Raw genomic sequence first — 21,769 nt, 5'->3', positions numbered from 1 at the left:
AGATATATCAAATATTTAGGATATAATTCCTCTATTAACTTTAAGAGACGACAATGAGAAAAGTCTACAACTGTGCTCAATTTCCCAATAAATTAGCAATCTTTTTGCAGGATATCAAAATACAATAGCTTCCTCGATTATTATGGGCCAAGCTTAGATGACCCTGAACCTCTTAGTAAACTGGCTAAAGGTTGATTAGAATATACTTCACTAATTATAATTTTGGGTGATGGGGGGGGGGGGGGGAAGGGGGAGGTGATTTTACTGTTTTGCTTCACAATAACTTAAATAAATCCTCAAACTATAAAAACTTAAATTCCACTAAGATGCAAACAAATGTAAAATCTACAGTAAAAGAAATGGCGCTTTGTGATGTTTGGCGATTAAGAGCTGGATTGACAAGAGATTATACATTTCACACTAAACCGTATGAGCACTATTGCAGGATAGACATTGTTTAGTTTGACAAAAAAAGCTTATTTGTGAGAGGTACTTCCCAGCACAACTTTTGAACCACTCGGCAGTAGCCTATGAACTTCCTCTTCAACAGAAATCAAGATTGCAAAGATGGACTTTGGATAGGAAATTATTATTATTACTGGAACAAAAGATGGTGGAGGAACTATGAAAGTAGACATAAAATGACTTTGAAAGGAATGCAGCCAAAGCCCTAATTAGCATAGGACAAGGTTTGTACAAAACTTTCTGAGAGGGAGGATTATTAGAAACTGTGGCAATAGAAAGAACAAAAAGAAACAATCTCAGAGAGAAGAAAAGATTGAAGATATTAAGAAACCAATAAAATAAAAATCAGTCACTGGAGGAAAGAGAAAAGATAGCACAAAAAAACCTTACAAGCGCCGCCAAGACCCTCAGCAGGGAACAACAGGGCCGTCTGTATGATGTTGGAGATAAGGCAGGGAAACTCCTGGCGTGGCTGGACAGGAAGGAACGGGTCAATAGAGTGGTGCCAGAGTTGATTGGAGAGGGGGGAGAGGCGATTGTGGAACCTGAAGGGATTGTGGAGTGTTTCGCGGAGTATTTTCATAGGGTTTATTCCTCTGTGTCGGACAGGCCGCCCGAAGACTCGTCTGATCTCCTCCGTGATATCGAGTTGCCCTGCCTCTCTGACATAGATAGGGACGATTTGGATGGCGACATCACGGTTGACGAGGTGGCGGGGGCGATTCGCGCGTTGAATTCGGGTAAGGCCTCTGGACCGAACGGACTGCCGATCGATCTGTACAAACTGTTCCCGGATAGGGTCGCCCCTCACCTGCGCGCCATGTTTTTGGAGGCGCGGGGAGATGGGATCCTTCCGTTGGATCAGCGCCTGGCGTCGATCGTGGTCATACACAAAGAGGGTAAACCCCGAGATAGATGCGCCTCCTATCGGCCCATTTCACTCCTCAACGCCGAGCCGAAAATTCTGGCCAAACTCCTGGCTACCCGTCTGATTAGGGTACTTGGCGATCTGGTCCACCCGGATCAATCTGGCTTTATCCCGCACCGAAACACAGCATTGAACCTTAGGCGTCTTCATGGCGTCATCGCCAGGGCGGGCACGCTGCGTGAACCGGCTGTCGTGGCATCTCTTGATGCCACGATGGCCTTTGACACGGTGGAGTGGGCATATTTATGGGCCGTGCTGGCCAAGTTTGGTTTCGGTCGCGGGTTTGTGAGTTGGGTCCGGTTGCTGTACGAGGGGCCACTAGCGAATGTTGTGGTGAATGGTCGGGCATCTACTCCGTTTCAGCTTGGTAGGGGTACTCGGCAGGGCTGCCCCCTGTCGCCTCTGTTGTTCGCCCTCGCCCTTGAACCGTTGGCTGCGTGGATACGTTGGCACCCGGATATACGGGGCCTTCGGTGGTCGCCTGATCACGAGGACCGTATATCGCTTTATGCCGATGATATCCTGCTGTATCTTGCCTCACCAAAGAAGTCACTTATAGTGGTCTGTGACGTACTCGCATCGTTCGGTAGGAACTCGGGGCTGGTGATTAATTGGGGCAAATCGTACTTGTACGTTCTTAGTGGCGAGGTCCCACCGATCCCTAGAACATGTTCGATACAGGTTGCCCAGCAAGGTTTTGTGTATTTGGGGATTTTTATATCCATGGATCCTGTTGTGCGCTACGAGAGGAACCTGCTCCCCCCCTTGGCACGTTTGAGGCGAGATGTTGAAGGTTGGCGGAGGCTGCCGCTCTCCCTTGTTGGGCGTGCGGCCCTGTTCAAAATGATGTCTCTTCCCCGCTTCCTCTACGCCCTCCAGATCACCTTGGACTGGGTACTGGCCAAATACTTTCGGGAGGTCGAAGGCCTCCAAAGGACGTTGCTGTGGGACGGGCGGCCGCGAATAGCTATTTCAAAGTTGACGCTCCCATGGTACGATGGGGGCATTGCGCTCCCAGACATCCGACGGTACTATTGGGCCACGCAGCTGAGCGCGATCAACCATGGGTTTTACGGCCCTGCCCTCAGCCCTGGGTATGCCATGGATAGGTGGCTGCTGCGCGGCGGCAACTACTACAGGGCGTTGTATTCGCGGTCCCTAGACTCGTCCCTCACGGGGCCCACAGGTGTGGCGGTGCGCGTATGGAAGATGGCGACCGACTCGCTGGGCTGGAAGGATAGGCTAACCCTCGCTACCCCACTGTTTGAATCGGAAAGGTTGGGAAGACTCTAGCATACGAAGGGCTTTGATAAGTGGGATCTGATAGGTATATCCAAGGTGGGGGATGTGCTGCATAAGGGGAGGGTGAAGTCTTTCGAGGAGTTGCAGACTGAGTTTGAGCTAGGGCCTTCAGAGTATTTTAGGTATATCCAGCTGCGTCACGCCCTCCGATCAGTCCTCGTGGAGGGTGAGAAGGTGCCGGAGTCCTCTCCCCTTGAGGACCGAGTCCTTGATGGTCATATGCCCGAGAGCACGATTTCGCTCATATATAAGAAGTTGATAAACGTCCGGGCAGACTTGCTATTGGGGCTGAGAGAACAGTGGACCAGGGATGGCCTCGAGTTGGATAATGAGGACTGGCAGTCAGCGGTTTCTTCGCCTAAGGAGGTTGCGATCCCGTCGCGTCTGAGGCTGGTGCAGCTTAAAATACTGCACCGGGTGTATGTTACCGGGCCAAGGCTGGTCCACATGGGATTCTCGGAGGATGGCCTGTGCAGAAGGGGATGTGGTATGGTGGGTGCTTTCCTGCACATTATTTGGGAATGTAGTGTCATTGTGGAGTTCTGGAGGAGAGTCCATGCAGTTATGGGGGAGGTGACGGGCATTGTGGTACAGCCGGAGGCGCGGTGTTGCCTCCTGAACGTCTGGGGGCCCACTGATCTCGATGAGGCGCAGACCCAATGGGTGACTCTGGGTAACATGGTAGCTAAAAGGGATATCGCGCGATTGTGGGGCTCCTCGGGACCCCCTACACTGACCGCGTGGAAGGAGAACATGGATTGGAGCATGTTTAGGGAGAAGACGGTCTACTGCTCTAGAGGTCGCCCCCGGAAGTGGCATGCCATCTGGGGGCGGTGGAACCAATACAGGGGGGGAATATGTCTTGCCCCGGACCTGGAACCTCCCGAGGCATAGCTTTCCCCCTGACCTACCTTCCACCACAATTTGGTTTTGGTAACCGTTCTGGGCCTCTGCTGTTCCCCTTCTTCCTCCGCACACAGTCTTATACTTAGTAGATGAGTGGGGTCCTGCCTCCCCTGGGGGCTTTCGCCATGGGATTTCAATGTTCTGCCTTGCTGGGGTTTGTTGGGTGTTTTTTCTGTGTTTATTTAAAATTGGACCTTTGCATTACTCATCGTACTGTATCGGGGACACAGTACTGTATTTAACTTGCAATGCTGCCGAACCTTCGGGCTGTCGGCTGAATAGCTGTGTCCTGAATTTCGAAATAAAGGTTTTCAAAAAAAAAAAACACCTTACAAGACATGAAGAGGGAGTTCCCAAGTAACGTTTGATAAAATGTGTACGAGATGGGAATACAACAGATTAGTACATTTTGCATATGGACAGAAATGTAGGAAAGTTTTGCCACAGAAAATACAAGATGGAGAATCAGGCGCACTGCTTTAGAAAAACTAAGATATAGAAGACACCTTCCTTCGATTCCATCAGAAATGTTATACAGAAGAGCTTGACAGAGACAAGGAAGTGAAAAGATAGTTATTAACTGGCCCTCTCCAAATGCAGAAACAATCCAGTAGGCAGAGCTAAATCGAGACAGAGAAAGAGGAGATCCCGGATACCATGAGAAAAAATAAGAAGAGGGAAAGCGCCAAGCCCAGATTGCATATGAAATGAGTGCTAGTGGCAAGGATTATACCAATTTGGAGTAAATTAGTCAACTTTATATTTAAGGAAGGAATTTCACTACGGTTAGCATGAGGAGCAGCCATCATCAATTTAATACTGAAACCTGACAAAAACCTAAAAGGAGTGAGAGTCATATAGACCTATCTCATTGTTGAACGGAGACTATAGAATCTTCTCAAATATCTTTGCAAGAAGACTAAATGAAGCGGCAGGGGGACTGATACAAAATTATCAGAAAGTGTTTCTACTGGAGAGATATCTGCTTGAGTTAACGTGTTTTCATAGGAACCATAGTCTTTGCAGAAGCATATAATCTCCCTTAAGCAGTTAAAATAGTTGATGCAATAAAATTCTTTAACAGGGTCAACTGAAAATATCTACATGTAGTCCTAAGAAATATTAATTTAGGAAATTAATTGCCTCAGGCAATGCAACTAATATATTCTACACCAAGAGCAAGGACATTAATCAACGGCACACTGACAACGCAGTTCAATCTATTAAGAGTAAGACTCTCTGTTTTCCGTTTTTACAGATTTTTACAAATAAATACAGACAGAAAACAAGGCGTTTCCTGTCTGCATTTATTTTTAAAGGTGGATAAATACAGCAAATTGTGCTTCTTTAAGTAAACCTCCGTGCTGTCTTTCAAGCCCAACAGCTGAGCAAATAGACAGCATGGAAAACGAAACAGCATGGAAAATGAAAAAAACAGGATGAAATGTCTTTAAATAATGGCATATGTCAACATACATTTGTGGTATAATGCTAATATTTACCAATGGCAATGTTGTTGTGTAATATTTGGTAGCTTAAATAGCGGTAACACGACAGACATCAAAGTATGAGTGCACGTCGATCAGTTAAATTAATATGGAAATGTATAGTTTTACAACTTAATTTTTATGCAAATCACAAAATAAATAAGGATAAATACAGATAAAATGTCCAAAATATATAAATATGGCTAAATACAGACAGAAATGTTAAAGAAATATATACCATAAAACCGGGAGCCCTAATTAGGAGGTACAAGACAGAGGTGCCTCTTATCCCCCTAAGTTAAAGCAGGATTACACCTTTTGTCTTACAATGAGTAGGAAAGAACGGTTACTCTTTATACAGATTACTTAATGGTACATCAAACACACAAAAGGTGAAGGGAGGAAATGCTTGATTTAGCCTAACCACTGGCAACGGCATATGGTAGCATTCCAAACCATTATTCTTTTGCCGACCATACCACCTCACTTTGGATCCAGCCATATGCAAATCAGTCTCTGCCGTGCTCCAATAGAAACAGTCCAGCCTGAACTGCAAGGTCCGGTCCTCCCTGAACCAGAACGCCAGCAAACCAAGGCCAGTTTCACCCCGATTGGGGCTTATTAGTCAGGTGTAGCTTGGTTCTAGTGGCACAGTGAATATAGCACTCACGTCTGGGCACACCCTTGCGACTTAGAGTGGTACATCAAACACACAAAAGGGGAGGGGAGGAATGCTTGCAATAAGTCTAACCACTGGAAATCACTTAGGGTAGCATTCAAACTAATCATTCTTTTGCCCACCACACCGCTTCAGTTTGGCCTAGCCATATGCCAATCAGTCTCAAACCTGCTCCAATAGGACCAGTTCAGCACGAACAACCAAGACTTGTACTCCCTGAACCGAAACCCAAGCAACACAAGACTGGTTTTACCCTACCTTGGGCTCATCAGTCAACTGCAGCTTGGTTCAGGCACAGTGAGCATACCTTATGTTAGCAAGTTGCAACTCCATTTAAGATTCGCCAGGTACACCAGAATGTATGAGGCACAAACCCTCATATCCATTATGTAAGGCAGGAGTAAACTAATAAGGGCAGTTAATTCAGGAGGATATCTTGCTATCATGGGATAAGCTGGAGATGGAAACAAACAGCAACCTACCGAAGAATAAATATCCCCAAATTACTAACTAGTTTCAAGCAGAGGAAGGGGGAGATGGAAGCAGCTTAGTAAAATTAAACAAGCGCTAGATGATACTACTACAAGGAAAAGGACATAGATTGATGGTAATGAATGATAATTGATGGAGCATATAGAGCCCAAACTCGTCTGGTAAAAAGACTAGCCTACAAGGGATCAAGATCCTTTAAGGAAAGTACCTATGTACACTATTTAAACTATGATTAAATCTGCGGCTCTCAGGAAGAATCATTTGTTAACTTTACACAGGGTCTTTTGGACTACTTCGTAGCTGGTGAAAACTCAAAAACAAATAGAATTGGAACATAAATAGAGGATAAGTGTTACAAATGTCAAAGTATGAAAGCAGGAGATCTACATGTTCGTGAATTGCACTATTATACAACCATTTTGGAGAAGTGTGGATAAGACATTAATGGAAATTATGCATCAAAAAACTGAGGTAAGTCCATTATCTTATTAGGGTCAAGCCTAAAAGTGCAAGCGCTAGCGCATATGTCTCATTTGCTAGACATTATTGTTTACAAAAAGAGCTTGGAGCCCGCCTATTGCTTACCATTTGTTGGCTCCAGTGTCCCTCTTTGTTGCAGCCTATTTAATTGGCCAGTGCTTCCAATCCTCTCAGTGGAGCAGGGACCAAGCACAGATTGATTCGACTTAATCACTGCACGTCCTCTGCTCCCGATGCGATTCAGGTACTCTTTCTTCTCACTCCCACTGCTTGAGGCTTCCCCGTTAGCGTTTATTTTCTTGTACTGAAGAAGTGTCAAAGTTACACAGAGTCCGTCTGGGCACTGACATGCACTGTTCCCAACACTGGATGCAGTAATTTGCACTTTAGAAGATAAGTGCTCGTCTCTTAGTTACTAAAGACTATTCTTCTTGGACAACACTTCATGTGAGAACAGACAATCCTCTCTATCCCGCCTGTCTACATTTGTTTTTCCTCTTGTTTACTTTTTTTCCACTTGTAATCCCCTGACAAGATCAATCCATATTGATTTCTTTATTTACCTTAACACTGACAGTCTGCGGTATCCGTTTTGCGGCGGCATTTGTTTACACACAGTGCTACTGCAAATCTCTGATGTAAATCTACAAAGCTCTGTATCCAGTTTCGTGGATTTCCCACTTTATAAGGCACATAAATAAATAATTGAAAAAGACTACAGCTCCCACAGTGTGTTAGGCTGTCCAGGGAAAGTACGGAACTTCACCTAACGTCCCTGAAGACATCTCCCTTTAAACAGAAAAGATAACCTTGAACTTTTGAACCCAGAACAGTGCTTATTGGCAAGATATTCATTGATTTTGTTTTGTTATGTTTCAGCAGCACCCTAGGAGCAGCACTTAACGAAAAATGGTTAAGGCACGTTTCTCAGCAAGGAGTTTGTTAGTCATTACACAAAGACGGAAAGCACAGAAACCAAGGGGCTTATTTACAAGCCTCTTGCGCTGCCAATGCGTCACTATTAATATGGGAAAAAGTGACGCACCGGCGGCACAAGGGGCTAGTAAATAACCCCAAGTGTCTCAATTCGAGGCCGCAAGGTTTCCACGGAATGAGGCTACGTGTGGCACAGCGCGTGCTGTGAGGAAGGTCTGCAAGAGCAGGGGGTGTACAAAAGAACCATGGGTGCCAGACACCGAATAGAGCACAGAATTAAGAGGGATAGACTATGAAATCAATAAACGCAGTCACTCAATAATCGCTAAAAGCCTTTCCTTAAAACAGATATCGCTAGCGTTTAATGCATACATTCCATTCGCTGATCTGCTGAACGCTTTTGGTGAACTCTATATAGACAAATGAAACCAAGGCATGATATCAAAGAAACAGTCCACGCTTCCTACCGAAACGTACTTAAATTACCTAGGCAGCACGTCTCCCTCAACCATGAACATACATGCTGACATTTGCGAGGAGGAAAGTGGGAGATTTAAAAAACATAATAATCAGCAGAATGTATTTCCCCGTTGACTTCTACTGAAGGAGAGACACTTTAATGGGGGAAGACAGCCAAAATAAAGCCATTTAAGGCTAAGAGATAAAAAAAAAAAAAATAAGGAGTCTCACGCCTGAATCGGGTCTATTGGCAAGCACATGAGAGAGTATTTTCAGTCTACAAACAATCTTTCCGATGCGGATTGTTTTATCAGTAAAATCGATAGAACTGCATAACGCATATACGAAAAAACCCAGTAACCAGATTTAAAAAATAATCGATGTGCTGAATGATAGGTACTGCGCTTTTTTATCGTTGAGTGATTCACTCATTCAGTTTTTCCCCCGATGCATCACAAACGGGCACCAGGACACAATGTGTCTTTGTTTGAGACCTTTACGTGCATTTAATTGCCAAGTGCATGCTAGGGGTAAAGTCTTCTGACAGGTAATATTAATTGCAGCAACTGGACCAAGACTGCCTGATTATAAGATTGCAGCTACACCTGAATGAAACAAAAACGGAATTAGATGGTGCCAAAAAAGGTTGAAGAGGCAAGTGTGCTGCGCAAAAAACAAGATGTGTACATTTTCAGTTGTCAAGTAGACTCCTGTCAGACATGACAGCTTTACCTGGTTCTGTGGTTTAAGTGCAAGAGCTGACGATTTTTGGATCTGGGAAACCACTGTATGGTCTCTGCATTGACTCAACATCCTGTGATTCCTAGCAAATCGTGCAATCTTCCCGTGCCTGAAAAACAAGCAAGCATTGGAAAAACCAGTAGGTCTTCCCTATGAGAGCTGATGGCAATGTTTTGTAGCCAGCTGTACCGCAACGCAGATGCTTTACAGTGTTGCTAAAACTATTTTTAAAAAGCGCTATGACGCAGCCAGGGTTAATGCGATTTTTTTTCTTCAAAAAGTGCATTTTTATTATTATTTTTGGCCATGTTCACAGCAGCCACGATGCTATATAGCATAGCTACAAATCATTGCCAAAGTACAGCATGAACGAAAAACAATGGCAAAGCTAATAAAACGTGCGACCTATTGGCTTTGCCAAGGCTTGTTATATTTGGCATGCCTGAAGAAGGAGATACAAGTGTACAGTTATCGCGAAACCAAATCAAGTTGCTGTACTAGATCAAGTTACAGAAAAGGAAAGAGGGGTGTATTAAATGGATTAAGTTAACACATCCAATGTATGAAGAATTGCTCGTCTATATAAGATATCTACGATCTCAAGCTGGAATGCTCTAGTGAGAAAAAGGCAATAATGTGGAAGCCCATTGACCCCTGCATGGCTAAGAGTGGTCCTTGATGAATGACTGATGTCCAATGATTACACCTAACACGCTCTGGGTATACTGATGCCGAATGGCAAAGATTCATGAACAAATTCAAATAAGATGGGCAAAGCAATAAAAACTTCCCAATAAACGCTTTAAGAAAGTTAAGTGCTTGATATTCTGCAGTGATAGGAGGACAAATAAAGCCCATGAAGCATCCAAATTTCTAGGTTGGAGGTGTATGGTGTTTGTGCCATTCTTGGCAAACGTACAGTAGTCTATACTTTCTTTATTGGGTTTGTTGTGTGCGGGCCTCCATAAGCCATTGCTTTTTTAGTTCAGCAACTTTCAGTCATTAGCTCGAGACTTTGGCAACCTTATTATGGATTGGCCCAAAATAGCATTTTCTTTTGGCTGCTTGGGTGTGTCCTTTGACCGCCACCGTAATGTACATGTGACTATTCTGAACCAAAAATCAGCTGGTGCATATTTGGTAGCACTGTAGTGAAACAGCTGACAAAAGTGTCTGAAAATGGTTGCTACAGGAAAGAAAACAATACTTTTTTTTTTATATCATTCACTTTTCTAGATGAGTTAGTTAGTTATTGCTCCCTTGTATGCCAACAAGCATTGGCAAAGCCAATGAGTTTCATATGTGTATAGCATGTACAAGATCCATACAAACATCAACGCCGCTGGCATTGCACATGCTAATGTTATAACGAGAACGGGGAGACGCAGCGTAAACTCACCGGGGGCACAGCAGACTCGACGACACAGGACCACAAGCCCCAGGAGCCTGAGGGGCAGTGCCTGCACCGGAAGTCCCGCCCCCTTGTCACCGGGGACTTCATAACAGACCTCGCGCCTCCCGCTCCGCGGGAGACGCAGCGTAAACTCACTGGGGGCACAGCAGACTCGACGACACAGGACCACAAGCCCCAGGAGCCTGAGGGGCAGTGCCTGCACCGGAGGTCCCGCCCCCTTGTCACCGGGGACTTCATAACAGACCTCGCGCCTCCCGCTCCACGGGAGACGCAGCGTAAACTCACCGGGGGCACAGCAGACTCGACGACACAGGACCACAAGCCCCAGGAGCCTGAGGGGCAGTGCCTGCACCGGACGTCCCGCCCCCTTGTCACCGGGGACTTCATAACAGATCTCGCGCCTCCCGCTCCGCGGGAGACGCAGCGTAAACTCACCGGGGGCACAGCAGACTCGACGACACAGGACCACAAGCCCCAGGAGCCTGAGGGGCAGTGCCTGCACCGGAGGTCCCGCCCCCTTGTCACCGGGGACTTCATAACAGACCTCGCGCCTCCCGCCCCGCGGGAGACGCAGCGTAAACTCACCGGGGGCACAGCAGACTCGACGACACAGGACCACAAGCCCCAGGAGCCTGAGGGGCAGTGCCTGCACCGGAGGTCCCTCCCCCTTGTCACCGGGGACTTCATAGCAGACCTCGCGCCTCCCGCTCCGCGGGAGACGCAGCGTAAACTCACCGGGGGCACAGCAGACTCGACGACACAGGGCCACAAGCCCCAGGAGCCTGAGGGGCAGTGCCTGCACCGGAGGTCCCGCCCCCCTTGTCACCGGGGACTTCATAACAGACCTCGTGCCTCCCGCTCTGCGAGAGACGCAGCGTAAACTCACCGGGGGCACAGCAGACTCGACGACACAGGACCACAAGCCCCAGGAGCCTGGGGGGCAGTGCCTGCACCGGAGGTCCCGCCCCTAGAGGTCACGGGCATTATTTACAGGCCCTATCACCCGCTACGAGGGACGCGTGTGCTGGGCTAAGCCCAGGCAAAGGGCGGGCCGTCTGAGGCCGTCAGGGGCAGGCAGAGGCTGGGCTGGGCGCGCTCTCTGTGGAGCACGAAACGAGAGCATCTGCTCCTGCTACATCTCGATTGATTGCCTAGTAAAAGGTACTGTACTATCACAAGAGAGGGTTTCTCAATTCCATTTCGAGAGCTAGCCCCCAACAAGTTCTGTGGAAATTACGGATTTACATCTATAAGTATTGCTAGCCGCCCTTTTCTAAATTGTCTAAAATGGGAAAAAGGAAACTGGTAGATACCACTGGTGGGATTTCGAATATTGTTGGTGGGGCTGCTAAAAGGAAAAAGGCAAAAAGATCCGTCAAGAAACAACTGGCTATTTCTACAATGGATCGTATTGGGACATTGGTTGACGAGTGTGAACTGATCCTTGAAACTGCCAAACCTCCTGTCCCTAATATCATAAATAGAACCTCATCAGCGAATAACTGCATGCCCCGTTCTGTGACAATTCCACATATGTTTAGAAAAAAGTCATCTCGTAATTTGTCATTAAGAGAGGATGATATACTTGAAAATGAGCTATGCTTGGTGTCCTCTCCCTCTGGCAATAAAGGTAGTAATCCTATACCTCTCGAAACACACATTTTAGTTTGCGCTAATCGATATGCTCCTCTGTCTGAAAGCCTTGTTGCACCTGACGAGATTGACCTAGTTAGCAACCCAGATTTACAAACTTTTGCCTCTAGGGGGGAGGTGGAGAAGCTCCCTATTGTTGATGGAGGGGAAATGTTTAATGTGAAACAAACCATTACCTCTCTCAGGGAAGAAATAGATGAGCTCAAGTTGATAATCCAAGAACTGCTGACTATTGTTAAAAAACCTAATTTGAACTTTGTGCATCATAATTTGGGTGGCCCTTCCACCTTGCCATTTTCACCATTTATCTATAAATTCCACTAGTGAACAGTTCCCCCCCCCCCCTTGTTACATCTATCTATGATAAGAAAGACATAAGGCAGATAGCCAATGCTAGACCTCGTTCTCCCACTACAATTGAGAAACCATGTTCAATCCCCAGTTTAGTGAATACTTTTAGGCCGCCAAAAATTTCTGACTGACACTCCCTCCCACCCCTCCGCAAAGTATCTCCCCCTGTCCTAGTGGGGAGAGAAGATGAGGGTTCTTTGATTAACAAGGTCACACACTGGGTCCGCCATGTTAGGGGGTGTCGATCCCTAATTAGGAACGATATTGTTAGGGCACAAAGGCATAGATCCGAAGATAACCTAACCGATTTTATTGAACTCACCCTGGCCAGCCACTTTGTGGCTGAGGGACTCATGGCACTAGAGTTTAGAACCTCTCCTATACAATTTAGGCGCTACCCTTGTGTAGAACCCTTAGTAATGAGAGGTTATACACCAGACATGTTGAGAGAGGGCCAATCTAATCTCGACTCTAATGATTGACAAACTTCCGGGTCGCCTAACTTTATCGAACCTCAACCACTCTTTGTTAATAAGACTAATTCTAACATTGTTGACTTGCCCGTCCAATTTCAAAGTAAAATTACACCTCCCCACAGTTTCACTGGTAATAATCTTGGTGAATTAAGTGATTTTATATCATGTGAAATGCCTACTCACGTTGATGTTACTCCTTTGTTTTCCATTTCCAGTCTTAAGATAATTTTGTGGAATATTGCAGGTCTACGCAATAAGTTATCGTTACCAGAGTGGAATAGTTTTATTGATAATCACGACATATGTATCTTCCAGGAAACCTGGAGCTTAGAGCCATTGCATAAATCAGGTTTCACCTGTTTTTTTTTTACCAGCAACATCCAATGGCCGTGAGCGACCGTCAGGGGGCCTTATAATCTGGATAAGTATTAACCTTAACTGTAGGGTAAAACATCATATGTGCACATCATCAAATTTAATGCGGCTAACATTTAAAGGGGCCAAAGGAGGGCCTACCGTTGAGTTCTTTAATGTTTATATAAGAGGCACGAAGGGTGGTGCAAAGTCGACAATTGTCACAGCCTTGAGTGAGGAAATCACCTCCTGTCCTCCTGAATCTTTAATTCTGGTGGCAGGAGATATGAACTGCACATTTGAACCTTTAGCTACAGAGGACTTGTTTGATACAGAGGCTGAGGACGCTAGGTGGGGCATACCGTCATTGTCCATGCTGCCAATCAAGAAGTGGACTCAGTTGGCTATCCAACTGAATGCTCTGTCATTTGAATTTGGTCTTAGAGCCGTAAACGGTAGATTGCCGTCTGACTCTTTTGGCGCAAATACTTTTAACAGAGCAACTTGCCCCACTCGTATTGATTATATTTTAGTCAACCGTAGATTATGGAAACATACTGTCGATTTGGTTATAGTCCCAACCATCGAAAGTGATCACAATTCCCTGTGTCTGTCTATGATGAATCCCTGGTCTCCTATTTCTCTCAATTATGGCATTGGCCGAACCATGTTCTCTAAGGAAGTTGTTCCTTCCAATTGCAAGAGGTACTTGAAATGGCCGAAAATTGTCTGCAATGACCAAAAATTGAATGCCATTAAAGTGTCCTTGCTGGCTAAAATATAAGAATTACAGGCAGCATGTAGAGCCACGGAAGGGCTTCCCACTATTGACAGCATTTATGTAGAAACAGTAGAGACGATGGGTTGCTTTTTCTTGTTACCGTCTCGTCCCCCCAAACATAAGCCCTCTAAGGTGCCAGGGACGTGGTACAACTCTGAGTGTAGGAGTAAAAAGAGCACTTTGATAGCCGCTGCTAAGGAACAGGATTGCCTCTTGGTGCAAAATGCTAGGAAGGAGTATAAAAAGGTAGTCCTAGGAGCCAAACGTGATTGGGAAGAAGCCTTTTGGTTAGACCTAAAGGCCGCTAGCTTGGCTAAAGATGGGAATGCCTTTTGGAAGCTAATTAGGAAACCTAAAGACCAGGATCCTGATATAATTCTTAATCATATTACGGACCATGTGTGGTTCGAACATTTAAAAAAAAACTTTACTCTGGGGCAGTTTCTCACAATATAGGCGATCATGTTGGTCCTTCACTAACATTTTCTGCCTCAGAACCATACTCCCCTTTTGAGGAATCCGAAGTTTTGCTTGCTATCAACAAAATAGTCCCAGGTAAGGCACCTGGACCGGATGGTTTGCCAGGTGACCTGTTCCGAGCAGACCCCCAAAATTGGGCTAGGTATTTTACTCTTTTGCTTAATGCCCTCCTTAGAGGATCCCCTGTCCACGAATCATGGAAAGGGGCAGAGGTGATCCCAATTTTTAAAAAGGGCTCCAGGGAAGACCCTGCCAACTACTGCCCAATCAGTCTCATCGATGCTGGTCAGAAGGTGGTTGGCAGGGTCTTGTTAGAGAGAATCTTGTTTTGGGCTAACGCAAACGATATCCTGTCAGATTACCAGGCAGGCTTCAGGGCAAACGTGGGCACAATTGATCAGGTATTTCGGCTCCTTCTCCTGTACTGGAAGGTGGTTTCGATTGGCAGTCTTCATCTGGCATTCATAGATCTGAAGACTGCCTTTGATTTAGTTCCTCGCGACCGCCTCTGGTCGGTGTTGAAGAAAATGGAAATCCCGTTACCTATTTTAGATCTTTTGATTCGCCTCCATGAGGGCAATTTTGCCCAGGTGAGACGGGGTTGTCAGGAACAAAAAACTGCAAAAATCCAGGTCATTAGGGGGAGTCCGCCAGGGTTGTGTTATGGCTCCCACCCTATTCTCTTTATTTGTGAATGGAGCGGTAAGCTTTTTACGGGAGATTCCTGCTGATGCCCCGGCCCTGGCGGGCAATAAAATCCCAGCACTACTCTTTGCCGACGATACCCTGCTAATTTCTAAAACACCGGCAGGGCTGCAAAAGCTCCTTGAAAGGTTTAATCTTTTTTGCAATTTGAGAGGCTTATCTATAAACACCTCAAAAACTATGCTTCTCTCGTTTAACCTCTCAAGATCCTCTAAAATAAATCTTACTCTAGAGGGAGCCCCCCTGGAGCTTGTAATTTTTTTTGACTACCTTGGAATTAGGATTTCAGATAAACTTAGTTGGAGACCCCACATTGACAAAATGCTCCTGAACCACAAGAGAGTTGCGGGGGCTATTGGGAAGGAACATCGCTCATCTAAGAGCAGGCCCGTTGCTCCTGCACTGGTGATTTATGCTGCAAAAGCTGTAAGTTCGGCACTTTATGGGGCCGAACTTTGGGGCTTCGATAATGTCAACGAAATTTCAATGTTGGAAAACAAATTCCTTAGGGATTTGGTCTCGCTCCCGACGGGCACACCACTAAAGCCTCTTATGAGTGACATGGGCAGGCGCTCATTTAGGGATCATGCCAGACTACGTCCCTTGCTCTTTTGGACCCGCCTATGGCGTACCCCCGAGCTCTCCAAATATGTTGACGGTCTCAGAGAAGTGATGAGCTCGTCGGGTTCTCATAGGATTACCTGGTTGTGTAACATTAAAAAGTCCTTTTTTGCAATGGGCTTAAGAGACGTCTGGGAGTCCGGAATACACCTAAGCAAGGCCGATCTAAAGAAGGCTTATTGGCATTGGATTGACAACCAAGAGAACACTGTTGTGAATGTTGGTAGATTGACTGAGGCTTTTTATTTACACAAACCAGTGATAAGGCTGGAGTATTACTTTGATCTTATCCAGAAGCCTAGAGACAGGAGACTGTATATTCAGTTCAGATTTGGTACGTTGCCCATTCGGGAGTGCACAAGTAAATGGAAACCCCCCCATCAAACGATCACAAGTTGTCCATGTTGTAAAGTGGAGGTGGAAACTGTAGCGCACCTTTTATTCGAGTGCCCAGCCTACAAAAAACCTAGGGCAAGATGGCTGAGTCCCGTCTGTAGACAATTGGGCACTGCGAATTATCGTATAGCGCTTAGAATCTTACAATCGGATACTAGTGCATTGCTGGTATGTGGGGTGGCCAAATTCCTTGCCTGGTCTTGGCTAATTAGACTAAAGTTTCTGGGTCCTTTGCCGTAACACACCCTTCTCGTCTTTTCATAATATGATACAATGCCTCTTCCTTTTTTTTTTATTTTTTTATGTCAACATGCTCAGGGGATACAATCATTTTGTTATCAAATGCAATTTAATACTTTTTTAATCTTGTTACTGTCTTTTTTTCATAACTTATTTATCCTGAATGGTCTTAGATGCTATGTGCTATGCTGTGGGGGGAGTGGAAAAATGGATGTAGCAATGTATTTTTGCTCCCCCTGTTATGAATTCTTATCCAGCATTCCGTTCGATGTTATATGTATTATTCTCTTAACCTTATTGATTTCCCCTTTGACATCATTGTATCTTTTATGTTTGTTTGTATGCTTTTATGATACAATTTTATCGAAATAAAGCTTTTGATGATGATAACGAGAACAGGTATTTTTAAACTATGCTCTTTTTTCAGTGCAGTTTGGATAAAAAAGATAAATAATCAATACATTGTTTTCATTACGATAGTGTACACTCAGCAAATTTGAAAAAGAGGTATATGAGCAACATACCCCAATGTTATAGCAGTAATCCTTTAACATACAGATTTTTGCCATAGGTATCTACATTGCAGCTTTATGCCTTATAACATATTGCTGAAAAAATGGTGCAATGAAATAGCGTTTTCTACAGCATTTGTGAGCTCGCCCTTTGATGGGATGTTTTTCTCTTCTCATATGGTCAAATTTGCTACAGGCTTGATACCTCTGGTCACATTTAAAGGTCCATTTTTTCTGATTATTAACTTTCAATTGAACGGTTCCATATTATCTCTCAGACTTTTCTTATTTATTTTTCAAACTATTTTTTCTTACATTTTTCCAGGTTCTACCAGTGTGCAATTTGAGCAGGAAATAGGAATTAAACTTTTGGCTGAGCCCAGAACGCAATATTTTCTAAAAACTAGACTCAATACCGAATTCAACAAGGAGTCATTTGGGTAAATTAGTGAAAGCTTTTCTAAACAGGTTAATCATTAAATTCATAGACAGTGAATGCAATGGGAAAATGAAAATAATGAATCAAATGAAAATAAAATTTATAGCTAATGAAACATATTTCGTTCCCACACTTCTCCAGACAAAGTCGCTAGCTTGAGTCCAACATGTTACCAAACCGGCCTTTCCGTTCACTAACAATACTGAAACACATCTTTCTAGTCCTGGATTTTCTCTCTGTGAGTCCAGGCCATCATTGCTCTCATTCTTTCCTAAGTAAACTTCGCCCCAATGAGATCTACCTTGGTGCCCATTGATTAATTCTATGGCAGCTCCAGAAGCCAAGCTACCCCTCCATCTCCATCCTAAGGACATTTCTCCAGTCCTTGAAACATGTGCATTGGCTTGAGTAGCCAGATGCATCCTTTCAAAGCTTTCTGCATTCCACACCAGATCAAATACACTTTCCAACATCTCGGCAACTCAACCTCAAAGCCTACCTCCCAAGAAGGAACATTACATCTCAAACAGTTCAAGAAATGTCAGATCAGCAGCATTGCCTTCTCTGGCCACAATGTTAAACTCTGGAATTCTCTTCCAATGCTACTGAGGATTCTGGCTAACCACATCACATTCTTAAAAACTTTGCGGTTCTCTTTGCTTGTCTAATCATAATGAGTCTTATATGCTATACACTTCATGATGAATTCTCAATTGTATCAGATGGAAAATTATCTATTTAATCTGTCTCCAATGCTATACGACTATCCTATATGACCCTACTATGAAAATGACCACAGATGTGTGCACCACATACTAGGACATTGTACCAAACCACTGACTGAAGCCAACATGCAAGCTTTCGGGTAACATCAAACATGCCAAATAGCTTTGCAAGCTTCGAAAAAAGCCAAACTAGATGTAGCCCCCATGCATTCAAAGAGAGCCTACTCCACACTTAATTTCAAAGTAGTTACCACTATGTCCAATTTCAGAAACAAAGATGTATGTGTTCTTCTTAAAGCATAATACTCAATCAACGTTGTCCTCCTCATAACACAAGCATGGATTGGCACAGAATCAAAATGTGGTGACAAGTTCACAGTAGCCCCTAGAACCTCAGGCGGAGCACCAATCATTTTCATATATGCCACACACGAACTGAGCTCTACCAACCAACCATAAATGCAATCTGCACCATATGCCAAACTCTGACAAATCAACCACACTCACAACCAAGTGCTTGCATTTTACTACACAAGGCAGCCATTTACACAATCTCCTGTTTCATCAAAGCAAAGTAAGCACCCAGTCAGGCAACTTCTTGCCCGACTATAAAACTTATTTGGTGGAAGATCAGAAATAATTCTATTAACTAATTTCACCTAAAGCTATTGCTACACGCCTACTTCTAATTTACGTGCATTTACTTTGCTATCCTTTTGTAGTGTAAAGGGGGTAAATGTCATCAGACAACGGATACTCTGAGAAGTGACTGCAAGCAGCCAGCCACCATCAAGAAGACTGAGAACTCACTCCGATTGCGGTCTGAAAACTAGTCTCACTTCTGACTTGACAAACTAACTTAAATTATGCCATGTTATTTTCGTGAACTATTAAATATTAATGCAGAGAAAATGTACTAACATTTCTTTTTTTTTCTTTTAAAAGACACCCATTTGAGTAGTCTTTCAATAAACCTTCTGGAAAATCCGTTTATCTATTCACCATCAGCCCCAAACCCAATAAGCTTCTGTTTGAAAAAAAGAGTCCCTCATCTGAAATTAATGAAGCTGTGCATTTCGTTCTGATGAGACGGTTGACTATAACAGAACTATAAAAAAAAAAACTGATGAGCCGAATTTTTTAATCAGTGTTTTTCTTTTATCAGTTGTCCATTACTCACCAAAATTATTTACCAAGAAGAACAAGTCACAACTTCACAATGCAGTCACCGCCCAAGCAATTTATTCCTCTATGGTATCTGGGAAACATAATTACTCCAGCAGCACAGTGTATATTTAATTAAAAACACCACACTCTTCTTCGACAGATGCATATAATAATAGCACATGTAGAATTTCATGTAATAACGTTAGCAACGTTATTAGAATTGGGTGGCTATTAGAGCATAATTTGATATTATGACGTAAAAACAGAAAGGTGAAAATTCAAAACTAGAGATTAATAGAATGTTATACCAATTTTACAAATTCTCTCAGAGAAGGATATAATTCTTAGTTAACTGCATAACTTTAAGATAAACTCAGCACATATCAAAAGCTCAAAAATAATTTAATGGTGTTCCTTTCTTACAATGGATGGAACTGGTATGCTTTCTCAAGTACACAAGCAAGCAAGGCTTTAAGTGGGACGGGTCCCTGAACGTGTTGAAATTAAAAAACGGATATTCAAACGGGTTCCTCACGTGCCCTATATTCATGCCCTTAACTTTACTGGCAAAAACATAGATCAATTTCTGAACAATGAAAATTAAAAACGCTGAGGTAATCCACGTCAGCGATTTGGTTCCTGTTTATATTTCACTTTTTACTTAATCTTGCATTCCCTAGGAATAGTAACTATTTCCACGATGTTCAGTTTCTGTATTTTATTTCGTATAGCATATTACTCTTGTATAGTGCATACTTTGAACTAAGTCACCTCCAGGAGTTTATAAAGGGTCAAGATTGAGAGCTCAATGGGTCAGAAAGGTGTTCTGAACACATGGTCATTCAAGCCTTTCCGCCTCTGCTGAGCGCACAGCATGTCTCCTAATTACAATTTTAATTCTGTGGAAATGTGTGTGATGGAGGTACACAGTTGTCAAAATACTGACAAGGTGAACGTAAAATAAAATGCAGTGCTTACATGCGAGTGGGTGTGTTGTATTTTGGGAGAGGGTGGAGGAGATGAGAGGACCTGCATTGAGAAGACTATGAAAAGAGGAAGCTGAAGAGAAAAGAGAGGAGGTATCAGTATAAGATATGCAGATGATCAAGATGTGGACAGAAAAGGGGTGTCTATGGCCAACATGGAGTGAGCATAACAGGGGCGATTGAGACACTCTGAAAACCACTAAAGGAGTAGCAGAAGGCAGCTTGATTAAATCCTTTCACAGCTCATCAGTGGGAAGGAAAGCACTGGTACTAGGGTTGTCTCCTGACCAGTTTTCTACCGGCATAATCGGTATTTTTATGTCCCGGCCGGTTCAAAAATGAGCAAGCAGCAAATATACCTGGAAAACACTTTTTAATGTGTTTTAAATCTGCGCTAGTGATCCATGACTGATAAAGTAAAAACAGACATAAAAGTAATGCTACAAAGGACTACATACGATTTTATTTACAGTCCTGTTTAGTATCACGCACAGGTCTTCCCAGACTCTAAAAATAACAACAAATTGCATGATTTCTTTTTGCAAAGGTGGCAACCCTTTCTAGCACTTGTGACACGTCCTAAGGCCAGGATCATATAAAAGACACAACCGCAAACTGGTCTAAAGGACTGTATTCTGCAACGTCTAGAACAGACCTGGTTGTAGAAAGGACCCACAAGCAAAACCCTTCATTTTTTTGCGAGAGGGGAATCTGAGATCCAGCGATAACTACAACCATGTAACAAGAACTTGGAGTAAAGTGCAGGAAGGTACAATGAAAAGAGATAGCACTGGGTACAAGCAGGAAGGCTCCAAGAAGAATGTTCTCAAAGAGAGTGCAGACAAGGAGGCACTAACAATTGGAGAGCAAACAGGCAGGATGCCAGTGCAGAGAATGCATGCATCAATGGGCAGGAAAGAATGACAGCTGATCCAGATGTGCTACGAGAAACCACGTAGTATGAGACAAGGACAAGAGCTGTCATTCCAGTGTAGGTTGGCAGCGATGCTAACGATTAATCCACTGTACTCACCGTCTCCGCCCCCGAAGGCTGAGGGCCGACGCTAGGCGCCCCCATCACTCCTCGTAGTAGATTCATCATCCCCCGCCCCCCGGGAGCTGCCAGCGTGAACCTCCACCTGGCTGACGGGTCTGCAGCAGCCACTACAGACACCCCGGAAACAAACACCAGGGGCAAAGTGCGCCTGCGCGTGGACGTGGCATGACGTGGCTACCGCAGAGGGCAAAGGGCCACGCAGTCCTCCCGGTGCCGCTACTCAACATAAAAGAAGGACTCATCTTCCCTGCTTCGGGACTTAGAAAAAGGACAACATGGAAACACAGACAGGACTGAGAGCTCCCATTGTTGTTTTGCTATTTTTATTTTTTGTTTAATTATGTGATTTTTATATAGCGTAGACGCATTACAGGGCTTTACCAAACCAACAATCAAAGCAGGATTACACAGTTCTGCCAAGTTTCACAGGTCCATAATGATGTACTGCTTCAGTCCAAATGCTTAGGTGGTCTGGCTTAGGCCGCGCATGCGCTGTCATTGCGAGACTGTTGTTCCTACTCTCTGGCGTAAGTTTAC

At 44.3% G+C, this 21,769-nt stretch overlaps 1 protein-coding gene across 4 annotated transcripts in view; it reads right to left on the bottom strand.

Moving 5' to 3' along the window:
• The window catches only part of USO1 (USO1 vesicle transport factor), a 448,004-nt gene extending 426,544 nt beyond the window's left edge, over window positions 1–21,460 (bottom strand). For 2 of the 4 annotated variants that reach the window (XM_085635255.1, XM_085635264.1), the window contains exon 1: window positions 21,209–21,389. In XM_085635255.1, the coding sequence (XP_085491381.1) occupies window positions 21,209–21,277 (69 nt within the window). In that variant the 5' untranslated portion in view covers window positions 21,278–21,389. Of the gene's footprint in view, window positions 1–21,208 lie in introns of all 4 variants that reach the window. The other 2 variants (XM_085635281.1, XM_085635273.1) reach the window with 2 other exon arrangements.
• Between the last annotated feature and the right edge of the window lie 309 nt (window positions 21,461–21,769).

Source organism: Triturus cristatus, chromosome 2_1 (genome assembly GCF_964204655.1).
Source record: "Triturus cristatus chromosome 2_1, aTriCri1.1, whole genome shotgun sequence".
Taxonomy (NCBI): domain Eukaryota; kingdom Metazoa; phylum Chordata; class Amphibia; order Caudata; family Salamandridae; genus Triturus; species Triturus cristatus.
The sequence above is the reverse complement of the archived record's forward strand: the minus strand, read 5'-3'. Positions and strand labels throughout refer to the sequence as shown.